The following is a 16,548-nucleotide window of genomic DNA, read 5'->3' on the forward strand; positions in this document are numbered from 1 at the left end:
TGTTCGGCTTGCGCCCGAAACATCATCGTACAAACCCCAGAAGGCGAGACTCCTCCGCATAGCCGGGCATCGGGAAACTCGGACTATGATTATTTGGATATGGATAAGATGAGCATGTATAGCGAAACAGACAGTGGCTACGGGTCGTACACACCGTGCCTCAAATCGCCAAACGGAGTGCGGGTGTTCCCACCAGCGCTTGTGCACCGTCACTGTTCCATCACCTGCCCGCTTTGCCACCGTAGCGTCTCTCTAGACGAGCGGGGGTTGAGGGGCTTCCCACGGAACAGGCTGCTGGAGGCGATCGTGGCTCGCTACCAACAGAACCGCGCTGCCGCTGTCAAATGCCAACTGTGCGACCGTAACCCTGTTGATGCCACGGTGATGTGCGAGCAGTGTGATGTTTTCTACTGCACACCGTGTCAACAGCGTTGCCATCCCTCCCGTGGACCCCTGGCCAAGCATCGTTTAGTGCCACCGACTCAGCCGCCACCCGCTGCCCTGCAGCAGCCTAATGCCACGGCGCGCAAACCGGCAACATGTGCGGAGCACGACGCAGAGAACTACAGTATGTACTGCATCAACTGCAAGCTTCCAGTGTGTTACCACTGTCTAGAGGATGGCAAGGAGGGCAAGCATTGCAAACACGACGTGAAACCTCTGGCCAACATGTGGAAACAGCACAAGGTGAGAGACAGAATGAGGGTAGCCAGCAAGCTGCACATTTCAGCCACAACTATGCGACAAATATGTCAGCAGTTTGAACTTTAAAATGTTTTGACGGGAGTAATTTAGTAGCTACTGCTCAGTCAGTCTTAATATGATCAGCCTTTATCTAATTTAATGAACACACACACACACACACACACGCACTCACACACACACACACATTGCCCCAAAGCTACTCAGACTTATTCTTGTACACACACACACACACACACTCTAACTGTAGTTACAACTTGCCTGAAGCTGTGGGTCTGCAATGCTAATTTCTGAGTAGGTCACCAGTTTGTGTTTTCTCCCTCCTAATGCTACCCCACACATCAAGAGGAATTTAGATGCCATGACTCCTGCTGTGTGCTTTGGCCAGTTTGAAATAATGGATTTGGGCTGAAGCCTCTAAGTGCAAAACCTTGACATTTTGTCTTACAGAAAGCAGTCAATTTAGTAAATGAACTTAAAAGCCGTTTTCCCTTTCAGCACTGGCTGACTCACAAATGCTCTTATAAAAAAAGAGAGATGGGATGATTTGTTGGTCCTTAAAATCTTCTGGAGTCAAACCCTGCGGTATGTTTATTGAACACTCGATTGGCCCCCTTTCAGCCAAATGCTGACTGTAAATGAGAAACTAGGCTATGGGTTCACCTTAACACGCACTGTCCCACAAATGGGCCGTGAAAATCAAAGAAGTGTGAACGCGAGTAAATATGTAATGAGTAGAATAGATGAAAGACGCGGAATGCTTCCTGCTTATCTCTCTCTTGCATTCCACACATGATTTATGATATCCATCACCACCATCCATTTAGTCAAGAGAGATGAAGGAAGGACATTGCTGACAAATGTGGGAGGACAGAAAAAATATCCCACATTAGAGAGATCCAGTGATAGTGGATGGAGGGGGAGAGATGGAGAAATGAAGGCAATAACATGCCTAGATACGGCGGGGGTGGGTGTGGGTGGGGAGGGAGGAGCTGGAGTCCTCTCCATTATTTTGGGCAGATTGTCTCTGAGTGGCTCTGATGCGGTGCTTGACATTTCTACGCCTCGCTGTGATCTCAGCAAAACGCCTCAGCGAGAAGTAGATCAAGGGGAGTTTGGGGGTCTTTAGTGGAATTAGTGCCATTGTCTGGTTCAGGGTCCTACCTCTCAGTCACTTACAGTACTTTCGCTATCTTTCTATCCTTCTCCGTCTTTGTCTTTTGCTCTAGGCCTGTCTGTGAGCTCTGGTTCAGCTCCCAGTGACATTTTCCACAGTTCTAGGTCATATATATCCTGCTGATTTGCAGATGTCTTTTAAACTGCTTGGTAGTTTCATTATCCTATTTGTTGTCCTGCATGTGAGAGCCAGTCAGCTGGGAGCTTATGAGCAATGGGTTTAACACAGAGAACCATATGGAGTGAAATGGATCTGCCCTTATGCTTTTACTCGTCTAAGCCTGTGATATTTTGGGGAAATTTCCTGCGTGCATTCTGCTGGCTCTCGCTCATAGATTAGTGTGGGTTTGACAGGAAGCTGTGTGGAGTGGAGACAGTGACAAGGCATTTTATTGGAGCTTGTTGTGTGCTTACAGATAATGCAGCTCCCCCTGTCAGGCAGGCTCTGGGAGGGGCATCAGTGCAGATGGGCAATAGCTAGATGGACAAGAGCTGCCCTACTGAGTGGAGGGGAATGGGGGGCATGGAGCTCCGACAGTGGGCAGCAGAGCTGAATCAGCGTTGAGCCCGACTCCCTACCAGGGACGTTACTATAGGGGGTGCAAGCAGGTGCGGTCGCACCTGGGCCCGTGGGTCTAGGGGGGCCCGTAGCTGGGACCCATAGACATATTTATGTCGATCTAAATAGTCTGAATAGCCAAGTCGCATTGCCAAAAATACTGATGTATACCCATATTCAGCGAAAAAATGACACTGACAAGCGTTATAGGCGGATACACAGTTTTAAGTGTTTTAGGCAGAATATGTTTGCGGGGGGAGGGGCGTGGTGGTGGCGGCGGTTACAAACATGAAAAAAAGGGTACGGGACTGTAAAATGTTTTGGGAACCACTGCCTTACGCCACTGACTAGGGCCCGTCATAATAGCCTGCACCTGGGCCCGTCGTAACTACGTTACGCCACTGCTCCCTACTGTCCTGTGTGTGATCCACTGAGCCTGTCCAGTGTCCACTCTCTGTGGGGTTTAGGCCTCTTTTTTTGTGGGCCATGTCAATAAGGATGGTTGTGTTGAAATACTACTACTGGCAAAACACTGGTTCATTCAGTTGGGCCATGTGGGGTATTGAATTCTGTCATTGCAGTTTGGTTGTTGGATTGTGAGTTGATGGGAAATGTGTAACATTGTTGGTGGAGCTTGCCTGCTCAAGTCTTGCTTTACAAATCGCATCACAAAATCTCAGTAGTCATCAAATTATTTTCTTTCAGGGAATGGGAATGCCAGTTCAGTAAATGGGAATTCGACCTCTGAGGAATACATTGCATTCCTGATGTTTGTTTGTTTTTTTTGTCAGTGAAGCTTCATTTGATTACAAGCTATCTGAAAGGGGGGCAAGCCACACAGTGGCAAAACAATCTGAGCCTCTGAGGGCACAGCAGAATATATTAGCATGTATCCCAAACAGGATGAGACATGCAAGAGGGGACTTGAGGGACAGTCACTTTGGCACAGTTTGCTTTGGGTAGCCATGCAGAAACACCACGAGCATCTATTTTAAGCCCTCGCTGCGGACCCACACTCTGCATTAGAGGAACAGAATGCCTGGGCTGCAGCGAGCATGTGTGTGTGGGGGGGATTGCTACTGTAAGGCTGACCGTGGGTAGATAGCCGGCTGAGCTGATGAAAAATTAAAACGGCACTGGAAGTTTTGACCCCCTTCTTATTCGGTCCAAATGCAATTAGAATGCGATGAAAATGGCCAATCCAATTGATGGATTGCCTCCTTCTTTTTGGAAAAATGATGCTCTCGTCTCCTTATGAATACTGCCTTTCTTATTTTTCAGTGTTATTATCAGCTTCTGAAACCCATTCTGCTGATAGGGATCTGTGAGAAAGCCCCACTGGATCAAAGAGATGGAGCTGCTGCTGGTGCTGGTGCTCTGGGAGGGGATGGGTTGGGCTTGGGCAGATATAGTGGGTAAGATTTGGGACAAGGAGGAAGGAAATGTGTTTGTGTGTGTGTTTGTGTGTGTGTGTGTGTGTGTGTGTGTGTGTGTGTGTGTGTGTGTGTGTGTGTGTATGTGTGTATGTGTGTGTGTGTGTGTGTGTGTGTGTGTGTGTGTGTGTGTATGTGTGTATGTGTGTGTGTGGGTGGGGGGGGTTTTGTGATCATTTTGGCAATTGAAGTATCCCATCTTGCGAGGGCTCTAGTTCATTCCAAGTGATTGGCTGCGACCAGCGAGTGGAGAAATCTAGTTACAGATGGCGCTGGATGGGATGAAAGCCTGCGCTGCTGCTGCTGCTGCACTGCTGCCGCTGCGCAGGAGTACCTCGGGCGCAGGGGGGCCGGGGCCAGAGATAGCACAGGCTCTGTGACTCCTACTCACTGAGCAAGGGGGAATGTAGGTTAATGTATCCGGCTTGAATGCATCTGTGTGCCTCGTCTATGCGCTCCAACTGGCCAATGAGTCTTTCTCTCCCTCTCTCTCTCTCTCCCTCTCTCTCTCTCTGTTCTTTTCTCTTTTTTCTCTCTCCCACTCACCCACTCTCATCCCCCTCTCTCTGATTCACCCTCTCTCTTTCCCTGTCTCTCTCTTACTCATCCTCTCTTTCTCTCCCACTCATCCTTGCCCTCTCTGCCTCTCACTCTCTCACCTACTCACTCTCTCTTTAGTTGTCCTCTCTCTCTCTACCTCTCTCACCTCACAAACACACAGGCACACACATAAACGCACACACAAAAATACCACCACACACACACACACACACACACACACACACACACACAGTGTCTCTCTCTCTCTCTCTCTCTCTCTCTCTCTCTCTCTCTCTCTCTCCTACCAGCCTATGAGAACTGGGACAGAGTCATCTGCATAAGAAACCAAGGCAACCCAGAAGGAAGGAAGGACACAAGTTCCTCCGTGCTATTTCCGTCAGTATGAGTGTGTAGCTTCTTACGCAGGACCTCAGTGTAGTTTCAACTGTTCGTGTGCATCTGCTCAGCTAACATGTTACCATGGCTACTGAGCAGCATTGAGCTAAATTAGTAACGTTTTCTGTTAATACCGATAATTTCAACAAATGAAAATGTATGACTATTCCCCGATAAATTGAGACTGAACAAAGGAAAATAAATTGCTGCTTTTGGGGCACTGAAGGAGTCAGCTATGATGCTATATGCTATACGATCTGAAGAATGTTTCACATCAAGGCAACACATGCTATTCTACATAGTCATGCATTTATTAATTGCAAGTTACAAGTTTCATCAATATTTCAATGGATCTATAATATGGCTCTATAGTGTCGGCCAATTACATCACAATGCATCGGCTGTGTAGGCAGCATTTGTAGATTTCTTTTTTCTTTTTTCTCTAATCTGGCCTGGTTTCTCCCCAGACTGCTGCCTGGTGTCCTCTCTCAGCCCATAATGTGCGTGGTGGCAGCTTAGAATGCACTGCCTGGTTCAGTGCAAAGGAAGAAGAGAGAGGAGAGAAAGCTCTGTGTTGCCGTGTGATGCACACTGGCCTGAGAGCACAGGGCACAAAACATCAGTCTTGCTCACTGGACCGCGGTGGTACACACACACACACACACACACACACACACACACATACACACACACACACACACACACACAGACACACACACACACACACACACACACACACAGTTCAAGAGATTTGTGTGTATGTGTGAGCGTTTGAGCTGTGGCTGCAGATTGGTTCTGCTCTCATCCAGATGTGGGGAGTTAATGACACAGCTGCTGAGAGGGAGGGAGAGAGAGAGGGAAAGAGAGAGAGGAGAGAGAGAGAGAGAGAGGGAGAGAGAGAGAGGAGAGAGAGAGGAGGGAGAGAGAGAGGAGAGAGAGAGGGAGGGAGAGAGAGGGAGAGAGAGAGGGAGGAGAGAGGGAGGGAGAGAGAGAGAGAGGGAGAGAGAGAGGGAGAGAGAGAGGGAGAGAGAGAGAGAGGGAGAGAGAGGGAGAGAGAGAGAGAGGGAGAGGGAGGGAGAGAGAGAGAGAGGGAGAGAGAGAGAGAGGGAGAGAGAGAGGGAGAGAGAGAGAGAGAGAGGCAGAAAAGAAGAGAGGAAAGCGGGTGAGAGAGAGAGAGGGAGAAAGAGAGGAGGATGACCCAGCCCTCATGACGCGTATATCCCTGCAGACTCAGCACAGTCAAGGTCAGCGTGCTGATCAGGTCAGATTTGTATTGTCTTACAGTTACATGACAAACAGGCCTGTGCAGCTGAAAATGAATCTGCACTTAGCCCCATGGAAAAGCACTCACAAATACTCCCCCTAACCACCTCTCTCTCTCTTCCTCTCTCTCTCTTTCTTCTCCCTCTCTCCCTCTCTCTCTCTTTCTTCTCCCTCCCTCTCACCATTTTTCTCCCAGATCATGTTATCTGCAAACCACCACATAAACACCAGACATAGACAATAAAAACCTCACTGAAAACAGAGGTATTGAAAGGAAATAAAGAGACGGTGACTTTGTGTTTTGGTCATAAATGTGATATATTTTGACCCCATTTTCCCAAACGAGCGTCTACTCCAGCCTACTTTCATGCGATGCCTTTGAGATGTTTCCAAAACAATGGCTGTGCGCTGCATCCTCGCCGGCCAAATCACGCTAATGTCCTTCTCCATCTCTGTCACGTCTGGCGGGAGCTCGGCCATTCGTTTGTCACACGGTGGAGGAGGGGTGGGGTGGGAGGTGGGGGGTTGGTGCAGCGGCGCGCTGCTCTTCAAATCTCCTTCAAAGCAGCCAGGCGTCCTGCTTCTCAGTCATCCAAGTCCTGGTTGTCCTGCCAAGGCCAGATAGCATATCCTATCAAAGTGTGCAGGAGCCAGCACGACATGACTCGCATCCTGAGTGAGCTCCACCACCACTGCTGTTGACCTTGGCCAGAGCCCCTCTGTTGTCAATAACTAAGTCTGTTCCCTTATGAGGACCAAATGCCAACCAGTTGCCAATTAATCAAGCAACAGGCTCTCCACTAATTGGAACAAGCCCTCGTGCCTTTGTGGCTTTGACCTTCTGGTCCCAGGTCCACCCCACCAAGAAAGGCCTGAGCAAAAGATTGTGGCCTTGGCCCACCCCAAAGTCATCTCATCTTGGGAAGGAGAGGGGAGAGGCTTGAAAAGAGGGAGGAGGAGGAGGAGGAGGAGGAGGAGGAGGAGAAGGAAGGGCATCACTCATCCCCTTGTTAGCCACGCAGCAGACAGCTTGCTGGGGCAGATGGCGCATTAAGGCAGCGTGGAGGGCTGGCTTGATGGAAGGTAAGGTACTCCGGAGCCTGCCAGGCCGAGGGCCACACGGGGGGGGGGGGGGGGGGGGGCGGGGGGGGATAGGGGTGTGGAGGAAGTGGAGCAGGTGGGTGTGTGAGGTGTGGAAGCTGGCCAAATTGATCTCAGCCGGGGTCCGTGTTCCCCATGATTGTTCATCACTCAAGGGTATCAGAAAAAAAGTGCACCAGGCTCAAAGATAACAAACACAACTCAAGAAAATGCATTAAAAATACACACAGACACAGAGAACGTCTCTGGACATGTCAGTGCCTGTATGGCTAGTGGGTTTCTTCTTTTTATTGTAAGTGGGGTTTTTATTACTGTTGATCAAAAAAAAGATTTGCCATCACTGTTTGTCTGCCAAAATTCTGAATTTGAATGCATTTCATATGCTGAATTCTTCAGTGAACTGTGGTCCATACGCGCCTCCACTGAATCAGTATGGTTTCTCTCTGCAGGCTGTTGTGGTGTCTCTGTGTCTCTCTCCTGCACACTGTCAGCTCACGCTCTGCCCCCTCTTCTCTCTCCGCCACCCAGGGTCAGCTCTCTCAGGCTTTAAATGGAGTGTCAGACAAAGCCAAGGATGCCAAGGAGTTTCTGGTTATGCTGAAGAACATGCTGCAGCAGATCCAGGTAAAAATCTCAGCTTTCTTATTGAAAATCTCTCTGGGGGTCCCCAAGGACACTAGAACAAAGAGTGTGCGGAATGCACAACCAGGACATAATGAGGGAAGATGCAGTGCCCTCCATGGAAACACTCGCAAGGTAATATTGCTTCACTAAAAAGGAATGCACAACATGTGTCTTTGCTTTTTACAATGAGAAGTAGGAGTTCGGTACAAGACTGGGAAATCTTCTTTTTGCCAGACGGCTGCACACCAATAAACAAACAAATAAAAAAGGAAAATGGGTTACTATTCTCTGCGGAGATTCTCAGACCTCAATATTGAGGATGTGGGGTAAGCAATGTCATTTTTTGTTCTTGTGTTCAACTCTGCAGAAAAAAACCCCCTCTGGATTATGGAGGTCTTTTTTTATTTTTAGGCTGGCACTACTTCTAAAGCCCTTCTTACTAGCCAGCAGGCAGGGAAAGTATCTGTTTGCAGCCACATGCTCTACAGAGGCTGCCGGGAGAGCAGCCTCAGCAACACAATCAGCACTGAGCCTTAGTCCTCCCCAAGACAATTTAGGCTATTACAGCCTTACAACACTGTCACGTCTTATCAGCTATGAAAATGTGTGTGTACGGCCTTTTTTTCACATTGGGTTTTGAGGGATTCTTGTCTTTGTTAAGTCCCATGCAATGGGCAGAAGCTTTAGCCCACTTCTCTGGGTGCATTGAAGAGTCAGGTCTGCACGGCTGCCATCCAGTTGCTCATACGCCATCGGCGATTAGATCAATGGTTAATGCAAGGAGATGCAGCATAATAGAGAACAGGGGGGGGAGAAATTAAATGACGAACAGGCAGACGTTCCATATTAGCCGTGAAATGCTCCAGTAGATCGGGGAAATAAATGTAAAGCATGAGCTTGACATTGGCAGTTTTGTCAGCATTGCTATTTATCTATAAAATTAAGTGTCAAAATGCATCACATTCAATTTAGACGCACGGTATTGCCAGTGGCGATGTACCTCACATGCTGGTTTGTAGGCAAGAATGTTTTGCTTAAAACAATGGTTGACTTCATTCCTGCTCGCACGGAATATTCCATTTCAGGGAAACTACGTCATGAAGAAAATACAAATCAGTAAACAATATCCACATTAGCAAAATTACATTAAAGTAGGATAACGGAACAATTGCTAATCGCTAACGATATGCTAGCGTCTAAAACTAACACAATCTCTTGAAATGTGCTGACTTTGACATTATGACAAATTAGTTAGTCAACAACTGTCCTAACACAGTCAAACATCAAGCAAGTGCAACACAAGACGGCAAATAAGCTACTTACTAGTTCGGCAGACAGTAAAAACCGGGCGGCTTCAGGCAAACCTACATAACCTAGTAATTTGCCTACGGACCCTGGTATGGCAATGGCACGGAGGCGATTCTCCATATTAAAAGTCATTGAAGCGCCCCAATTTTTTTAAAGCTGTTATTTTAAGGTAAAACTGCTTATCCTAACCCTAATCCTGAAGTACGATTACTGCATAATGTCACTTTAAAAAAGACATTATATGACAAAATACATAACAATATTGTAATATACACTTTGAATATACACATGTGGAAGTCTGCTCTGTGGGCCAATATACATTTATGCTCATGCTGATCAAATAAATAATCATTTGATTATTTGATTATTATTTGCTGATTTAACGTCCTGCTCCCCATGTATCATAAACACAAGCATATTCTGGGCAGAATGGTCACCTGCCTATATGTCTTCATTGGAGCCTCCTTATTCTTTATATAAGCCTCCTATGGAGTACCGCCTCGACCCACCTCTCACAGGTGCTGATGTGTGTGTATGTGTGTGTGTGTGTGTGTGTGTCGCCACAGGAGAGCGGTGTGGAGTTTGAGGCCTGTCTGGTGGCGCAGTGTGACTCCCTCATCGAGGCCCTCACGCGGCAGAAAGCCAAGCTCCTCACCAAGGTCACCAAGGAGCGCGAGTTCAAACTGAAGGTAGGTCAGCAGCCTCCGTATGGAGTGACACCCCTGACAGATTGGCCTCCTCTCTGGTGTCACAAGACCCCATCTGCCCCATCAAGAACCCCTTCCACTGGCTGTGGTGGGGAGACGGGGACGAGTGGTCTTATGCGTGGTCCACTGCGGACATCATGTCCCACTGAGAGCAGAAGCTCACCACACACACACAGCATGTCCCCTCTGCCACACAAATCCAGATCAGCTGAAGAGTGCAGAATCCTAAGATGAACTAAGGAGTAGGTCACACACTCACGGCCCAATCCTTCTCCGCCCTGCCACATGGTCTGCCCTCAGGCCAACACTGAGGGACCCTTAGAAGAGAAGCAGAGGAGCTTCTTTGTTGTGTTGGGTCCTAATTCAGCCTAAATTAAGGATGTTTTTTCGCCCCACATAGTTATTCAACAATACATTTTCAAGGCCACCGCTCTTTGTACAGTGAAATCAGCTTTTGCCACTGGGGTGTGCCTGAGACCGGGCCAATTAAGGGTTTGTTTTGGTTTCTTTTCCTTTTTTGCATGACTTTTCCATTTGCATGAGTTTTAAAGCGTTGGTCAAAACATTGGCCTTTATACCCTTTTGAGCGACCATTAACCTCATCATCGCGGCTAATGAGTTGCCGCCACTCAGTGGAACTAGATGGATGCAGCTTGGGCAGAGGAGGCTGCAGTGAGGGGCATTAGGGCATCCATCCGGTGCCCAGTGAAAGTGCCGGAGCCCCAGCCGGCCAACGGGAAGGGGCAGCTGGCAGGATTTACCGCAAAGCCCCAGGCCCCAGTGGGTCACATGGAATGGTGCCAGCCTGCCACGTGCGGGCCAGGGGATTGGCGCTCCTGAGACAGCTGCTGTTATTAGCACGGGGGAAAACGGAAGAGAGACAGACAGATAGATAGACAGAGAGAGAGAGAGAGAGAGAGAGAGAGAGAGACAGAGAGAGAGAGAGAGAGAGAGCAGTGGAATCCCTTGTGATAAAATAAAACCACAGCAAGGTTATGGCCTTTCCCTGGGATTACTGAGAGAATGGGAGTTTAGATTCAGTCTGCACTCAACCATATGTTTTGAGAAACAAATCCTCCTCCTGAAACAATGGATTTAATTACATTTCATTCCGCTCGGAATGTCAGGACTATAGCATCAAAACATTGTCTGATGGAATACATCCATCCGATGCTTTCCATTATTTTGCATATTGCAGCATCACTGACTAAAATGGGCCAAGAGCCAGTGTTTACTCGGATGGAGAGAAAGAAATGAAAAAAAGAGGGAAAGAAAAAAACAAACCTCCCAGAAGTATGGCATTTGCTGCGCCCTCTGTTTAATGACTTGAAGTGTTATGTTTGTGTCAGCCTGACGGCGAACGTCATTTTCTACTCTAATTCATTCATTCCGAGCCAGCAGCCCTGTCAGCAGGGTTTTTTTTACATTGATATATTTATTCATATATATATATATTTTTTTAAAGCAGTGGCCTCTTTCGCCACAATAGTAATTTCTCACATGCCTTGTGACTGTGGCCAGTGTTCATCCGCAGACATAATCCATAGGCTCCGCAGATCAGCGTTGGTCATCTCTGTAGGATTAACATTAAGTCACTTAGAAAAGTATTTAAAATTATTTTTCACATTTGACTTAAAACATTAATCATAAGTGCAGCGAGTATCAAATCACTATGGTCTCTATTATTTATGAGGCATCTACATAATTAGGAATTCTCGCCTCCGGTCTCCGATTCGTTCGAGAGAGGACATGGTAATTAAAGTGTTTGACAGGTGAATAATTGCTGATTATATAAATGATGGCTGTGCAAACTGCCTGAATGTGTTGGTAGATTAATCACATTATTGCCATGATTAGTCACGAAAGATTATTCAATTTGATAGGAGTATCATCAGCTTCATTTTGAGACATTTCCTTTGTTTTTGTTTTCATGGCATCTCTTGGCATGTAAACACACACAATCGGGTGTCTGCTTTTATTGGAACTGTGCAAGAAATGTTTTGAAATTGGACTTGGGCTTGGCAGACTTTTCATGTTCAGGATGTCAGGAAACCTGCGCTATTGAGCCGTGAGAAATCCCAGCGTGAACAATGGTAACAGACACATGCATTTTAATTAGCTGTGAATGAATGGCTTTGACAGCCACCCAAATCCCATCTCTCCTCTGCTCTCTGCTGACCTCCGTATGACATCAACCAGGGACAATGTGTGTGTGTGTGTGTGTGTGTGTGTGTGTGTGTGTGTGTGTGTGTGTGTGTGTGTGTGTGTGTGTGTGTGTGTGTGTGTGTGTGTGTGTGTGTGTGTGTGTGTGTGTGTGAATATATGTATGTGTGAGCTTGTATTTTAGAGAATGGCCATTGAATATGTGAAAATCAATAACCTTGTGTGTGTGTGTGTGTGTGTGTGTGTGTGCGTGTGTGTGTGTGTCTGTCTGTGTGTCTGTGTGTGTCTGTGTGTGTGTGTGTGTTTGCCTTTGTCACTCTGTTAGAACCCATTCGTTTAGCACACAATTCATTTTGCAAATGCTTTTCTCCACAGCTACATATGACTGTCCACAGTACACAGCTCAAAAAATTTAGGGCAATTTAGGTGGTATGTGAGGCATATACTGTCAGCGTCAGAGATGCACTGCCACTAATTGGACAGGCTGAACACATTTTATAGGGAGCTGGGAGGGGAAGAGCACGTTCCATGATGTTAATCTTCACAGAGAGTTGAGATGAAGTGCTAAGAGGACCAAATGATACAAAACATGTCCACAATGCTGGTCTACTGCCAGATAATCACACTCGCCAGCTGGCCAACTGTCTGTTTATTCATATTGTGTGTGTGTGTGTGTGTGTGTGTGTGTGTGTGTGTGTGTGTGTGTGTGTGTGTGTGTGTGTGTGCCTTTTGCATGCATGCCATATTTGAAAAGACTATTGTTATATTTCTTATTTTTTGTGAAAACAGATTTATCAAAATATTGCTGTTCTGGTCTACTGGTGTCAGGAAGCCGACTCTTATGGTTATGCATTTAGCATTCAGGGTTGGGGAGTAACTAGTATCATGTAAGTTAATTCATTAAATTACAAAATAAGTGTAATTGTAATTGTAGTGAGCTGTAACCTATTACATTTCAAAAGTAACCTTCCCAACCCTGTTAGCATTTCACAATGAATATGAAAATGGTAGTGTTTGATATGTGTGTGTGTGTGTCTGTGTTGAGGAGGATTGTGTGCATATTTAAAAAATTCTATGTTTAAGAAACTAATTCAATGATAGTCCTTAAGCAATACTATTCAGGTAGTGATTGATCAGTGATATATATGTATGTATGTGCACACATTTCTGTTTCTTCCATGCCTGTAACATCAGCTCATTGTGCTGGTTTGTGCTGCAGGTGGTGCGTGACCAGATCAGCCACTGCACCATGAAGCTCCGCCAGACCACCGGCATGATGGAGTTCTGCTTGGAGGTGATCAAGGAGAACGACCCCAGCGGCTTCCTCCTGGTAGGCCCTGCTCTGTTTTGGGGGACCGCCTGGGAACTCACCCATGCCACTGTTGTCTATTATTATCTTACTCTTTAAAATTCAATTCCGCACAAGCATGACAAAAATATTATTTATTTGCATATTTGTATGTTAAGAATGAGATATTGAAATGGACTTTCATTATTTAAAGCTTGTTTGACAGTAGCAACTCTTCTTTAAATCAAAACACCGTTTATAGGTGCTTCATAATGATCTAGCATAGAAGGCATAGAAAATTGTATTTCAGGCAGTGTGGATTTGGGATCAGGGATCAGGGTTTTGGTATCTAAAGGCCCTCCTCTCATCCTCACTCACCTCTGACTGGAGGGTTTGATTCGCCCCGGAGGTTCAGAGTGAGGACGTGGGGGGAGACAATGAAATGGAGATAAAAGCTCCTCCAATGGGGCGTCGGCAGATCCCTTCCCACTTCAAATTTTTATGAGGTATTGATTTGTGCTGCACCATGAAAGCCCCTGGCAGGCTCTGTCTTGCAAACCTCTGGGACCCTCACGAGGCTGCAGACACACCTAACCCATCAGGCATTTGGCTTTGTGGCGTCTTCCCTGTAGCATTCCCACCGAGGGTAATGGGAGGAACATTAGCGTAATATGTCGCTTGGGGGACATTACAGATGGAGGGATATCATCATGTCATATTGTATCATAATGTATCGCTTTGTGTCGTATCGCATCTTATATCGTATCGCTTTCTGCCTTTCCCATTACCATTTTCTCCTCCGTCTCTGTCCACAGATCTCAGACCCTCTGATCAAGCGTGTGCACTCGTCCCAGGACCAGTGGGTGAAGAGCGCTCTGGAGCCCAAAGTTGGCTCGGAGTTTGACCTGACCCTCAACACTGACCCGCTGCTGCAGACCATCATCCAACTGGACTTCGGGGAGTGCAAAGGTGAGATGCCCAGCCTTCACACACACATCAACCACAGTTACTTCTTCTCATCACTTACTTCTTCTTATCACTTACTAGGAAAACATAAAAGTAATGACTGAAAATATGTTCTGGTTAATATGTTTTCCCTTTCCTTATACGTGTATATGTATATGTATATGTTCGTATTGTATGAAAGTCTGTGTTCAATGTGAATGATGAGGTTTTGCCTAATCAGTTATTTCCAAGGACCCTAAGAGCGTATTCTGCTGCTTCCTTGGGTGCTGCAGTAGACTGCTGGGATATTGTTATGGTGACTGGAAAAAACATGGGCAATATTAAATTGGGAAAATATACTGAAATACAATTGAATTTTCAAGAAATCTCATTGCCCAGACTGGCCGTATCTGGTGTGAAAACTATGTTTTTATAAGTCAATCCAGCTGAGACACAGAGTAATAGGAATGCTTTCTCACATTCATCTTCATGTCAGTATATTAAAATGTCCATCTGTGTTGCTGAATTGAATTTGACATCCCCAGCTGCAGGGCAGCATAATGAAATATGGATGAGGTGAATGTTGCCCGTTTCCCCCTGAGGCTAACCCTATAAACCCTGCAGTTCCACTGTGTTGACTACAGGATTGCTGAGAAATCACCCATGCACCCATACTCTGTCCAATATCATGTTTCAGATGTACAGGAGACTCCATTAATGACTCAAATGCATGCAGGTGGCCAGAAAGAGACGGAGAGCACAGGAGGTATTTTCATAGCTGCTACGATTAACCCGATAACTCACTACGTTTAAAACAACCCCAACTCTGTTCCCTTTCCCGTGTGGAGAGACCTGACCTCCCACTCCGCTGTTTAGAGCTGGACTGAAGTGGTTCAAACAGAGCTCTCCTCCCCCCCTGTGCATGTGTCCATTGCATCCATCCCCATTCAAACATTCTTAAAGCTCACACTGCTTGACGCTGCTCGTTGGATGGTGATGGTGACTCTTCCCTGGTTGGTGTTGATCTTCCAGCACAGACCCCCACCGCCCCCTCAGCCCCCCTGCTGCAGCTGGAGAAGTGCTGCACCAGAAACAACAGCGTCACCCTGGCCTGGAGGATAAGTGCAGTCCCACCGGTCCCAGTCGATGCCTACGTGCTGGAGCTGGATGATGGCAACGGGGGCCAGTACAGGGTGAGTCCTCTCCTGGAGGTTTCAAACACTGGCGACAGCTGAGAACTTCAGTGTGCTATAAATGTTGACGAGGCTGTTATAACAGAGATGTAGATTAGACAAGCAAAGAGAACATTCACTTCAACCAAGAGACTTTGTGTGTAAGAACTGTCTCTTGATGCAGGTTTATTTTTTTTTATCTGATTGATCCGTGAATGATATATATCCCATGTGATTGTTGTTTTGGAGAATGTCTGCCTATTTTTGCCTCATGAAAACACCAATGATGGCAAGCAATTATGAAAGTAAAGATCAACATAATGCTTATTTTGATCAGCGAACTTAGAGCAACAGATCCAGATGTTGCTCTTGTTTAGATTCCAAAATGACAGAGGAATGGATGCAGCCTGCAGATGTGCTCCTCCGTCACCTTCTCCATAATTCATGATGGATCATTTCCTGTGTGATTTTGCCTCCTCGCTCTTCTCTCCTCTTCTCTTCTCTTCTCTTCTCTTCTCTTCTTCTATTTCTTGCCTCTGGTCTTGCCCCCTTTTGTGTTTAACTTACAACATCATCTCTACTACGAGCTGATGCCAAAGTAGGCCACTACTAATGGCACCTCTCAGAAGAAACATTTCTGTTGCTGAAAATACAACTCACCATGTATCATCTCTCTCTCTCTCTCTCTCTCTCTCTCTCTCTCTCTCTCTCTCTCTCTCTCTTTCTTCCTCTCTCTCTCTCTCCTCAGGAGGTGTATGTGGGAAAGGAGACCATGTGCACTGTGGATGGCCTCCACTTCAACAGCTCCTACAATGCTCGGGTCAAGGCCTACAACTCCGTTGGGGTCGGGCCCTACAGCAAGACTGTCATTCTGAAGACATCCGATGGTGAGCCTCTCCCTTTCTCTTTCTCTTTCTCTCCCCCTCTCTCTCTCCCTCTGTCTCTCTGCGTGTGGCCCTGGTGAGCGAACATGAAAGGGACGCGAGGGGACCCCGACTGGGCACGCTCGTCTTAATTAGTGCCCGGGGATACTCCCCTTTCTAAGCTGCTCCTGTGGGAGGCTGTTTCCTGGCTGCCTTGCACACCGCTGAAGCTGCACCAGCGTGGTGGCTGCCTGTGTCCTTGATTACAGGCTTTGAGGTGCATTTGAAGGAAATGTGTTTGTGTTAAT

At 46.8% G+C, this 16,548-nt stretch overlaps 1 protein-coding gene across 1 annotated transcript; it reads left to right on the forward strand.

Moving 5' to 3' along the window:
• LOC105897022 (E3 ubiquitin-protein ligase TRIM9) lies at positions 1 to 16,393 on the forward strand (the record flags this gene model as incomplete). The annotated part of the gene is made up of 8 exons (XM_042709969.1): positions 1 to 687; positions 7,699 to 7,794; positions 9,669 to 9,791; positions 13,192 to 13,302; positions 14,076 to 14,229; positions 14,903 to 14,971; positions 15,238 to 15,398; positions 16,126 to 16,393. Coding segments are annotated over 8 exons (1,617 nt in total), but the record flags the coding sequence as incomplete, so codon positions are not given.
• Between the last annotated feature and the right edge of the window lie 155 nt (positions 16,394 to 16,548).

Source organism: Clupea harengus, chromosome 15, assembly GCF_900700415.2.
Source record: "Clupea harengus chromosome 15, Ch_v2.0.2, whole genome shotgun sequence".
Lineage (NCBI taxonomy): Eukaryota > Metazoa > Chordata > Actinopteri > Clupeiformes > Clupeidae > Clupea > Clupea harengus.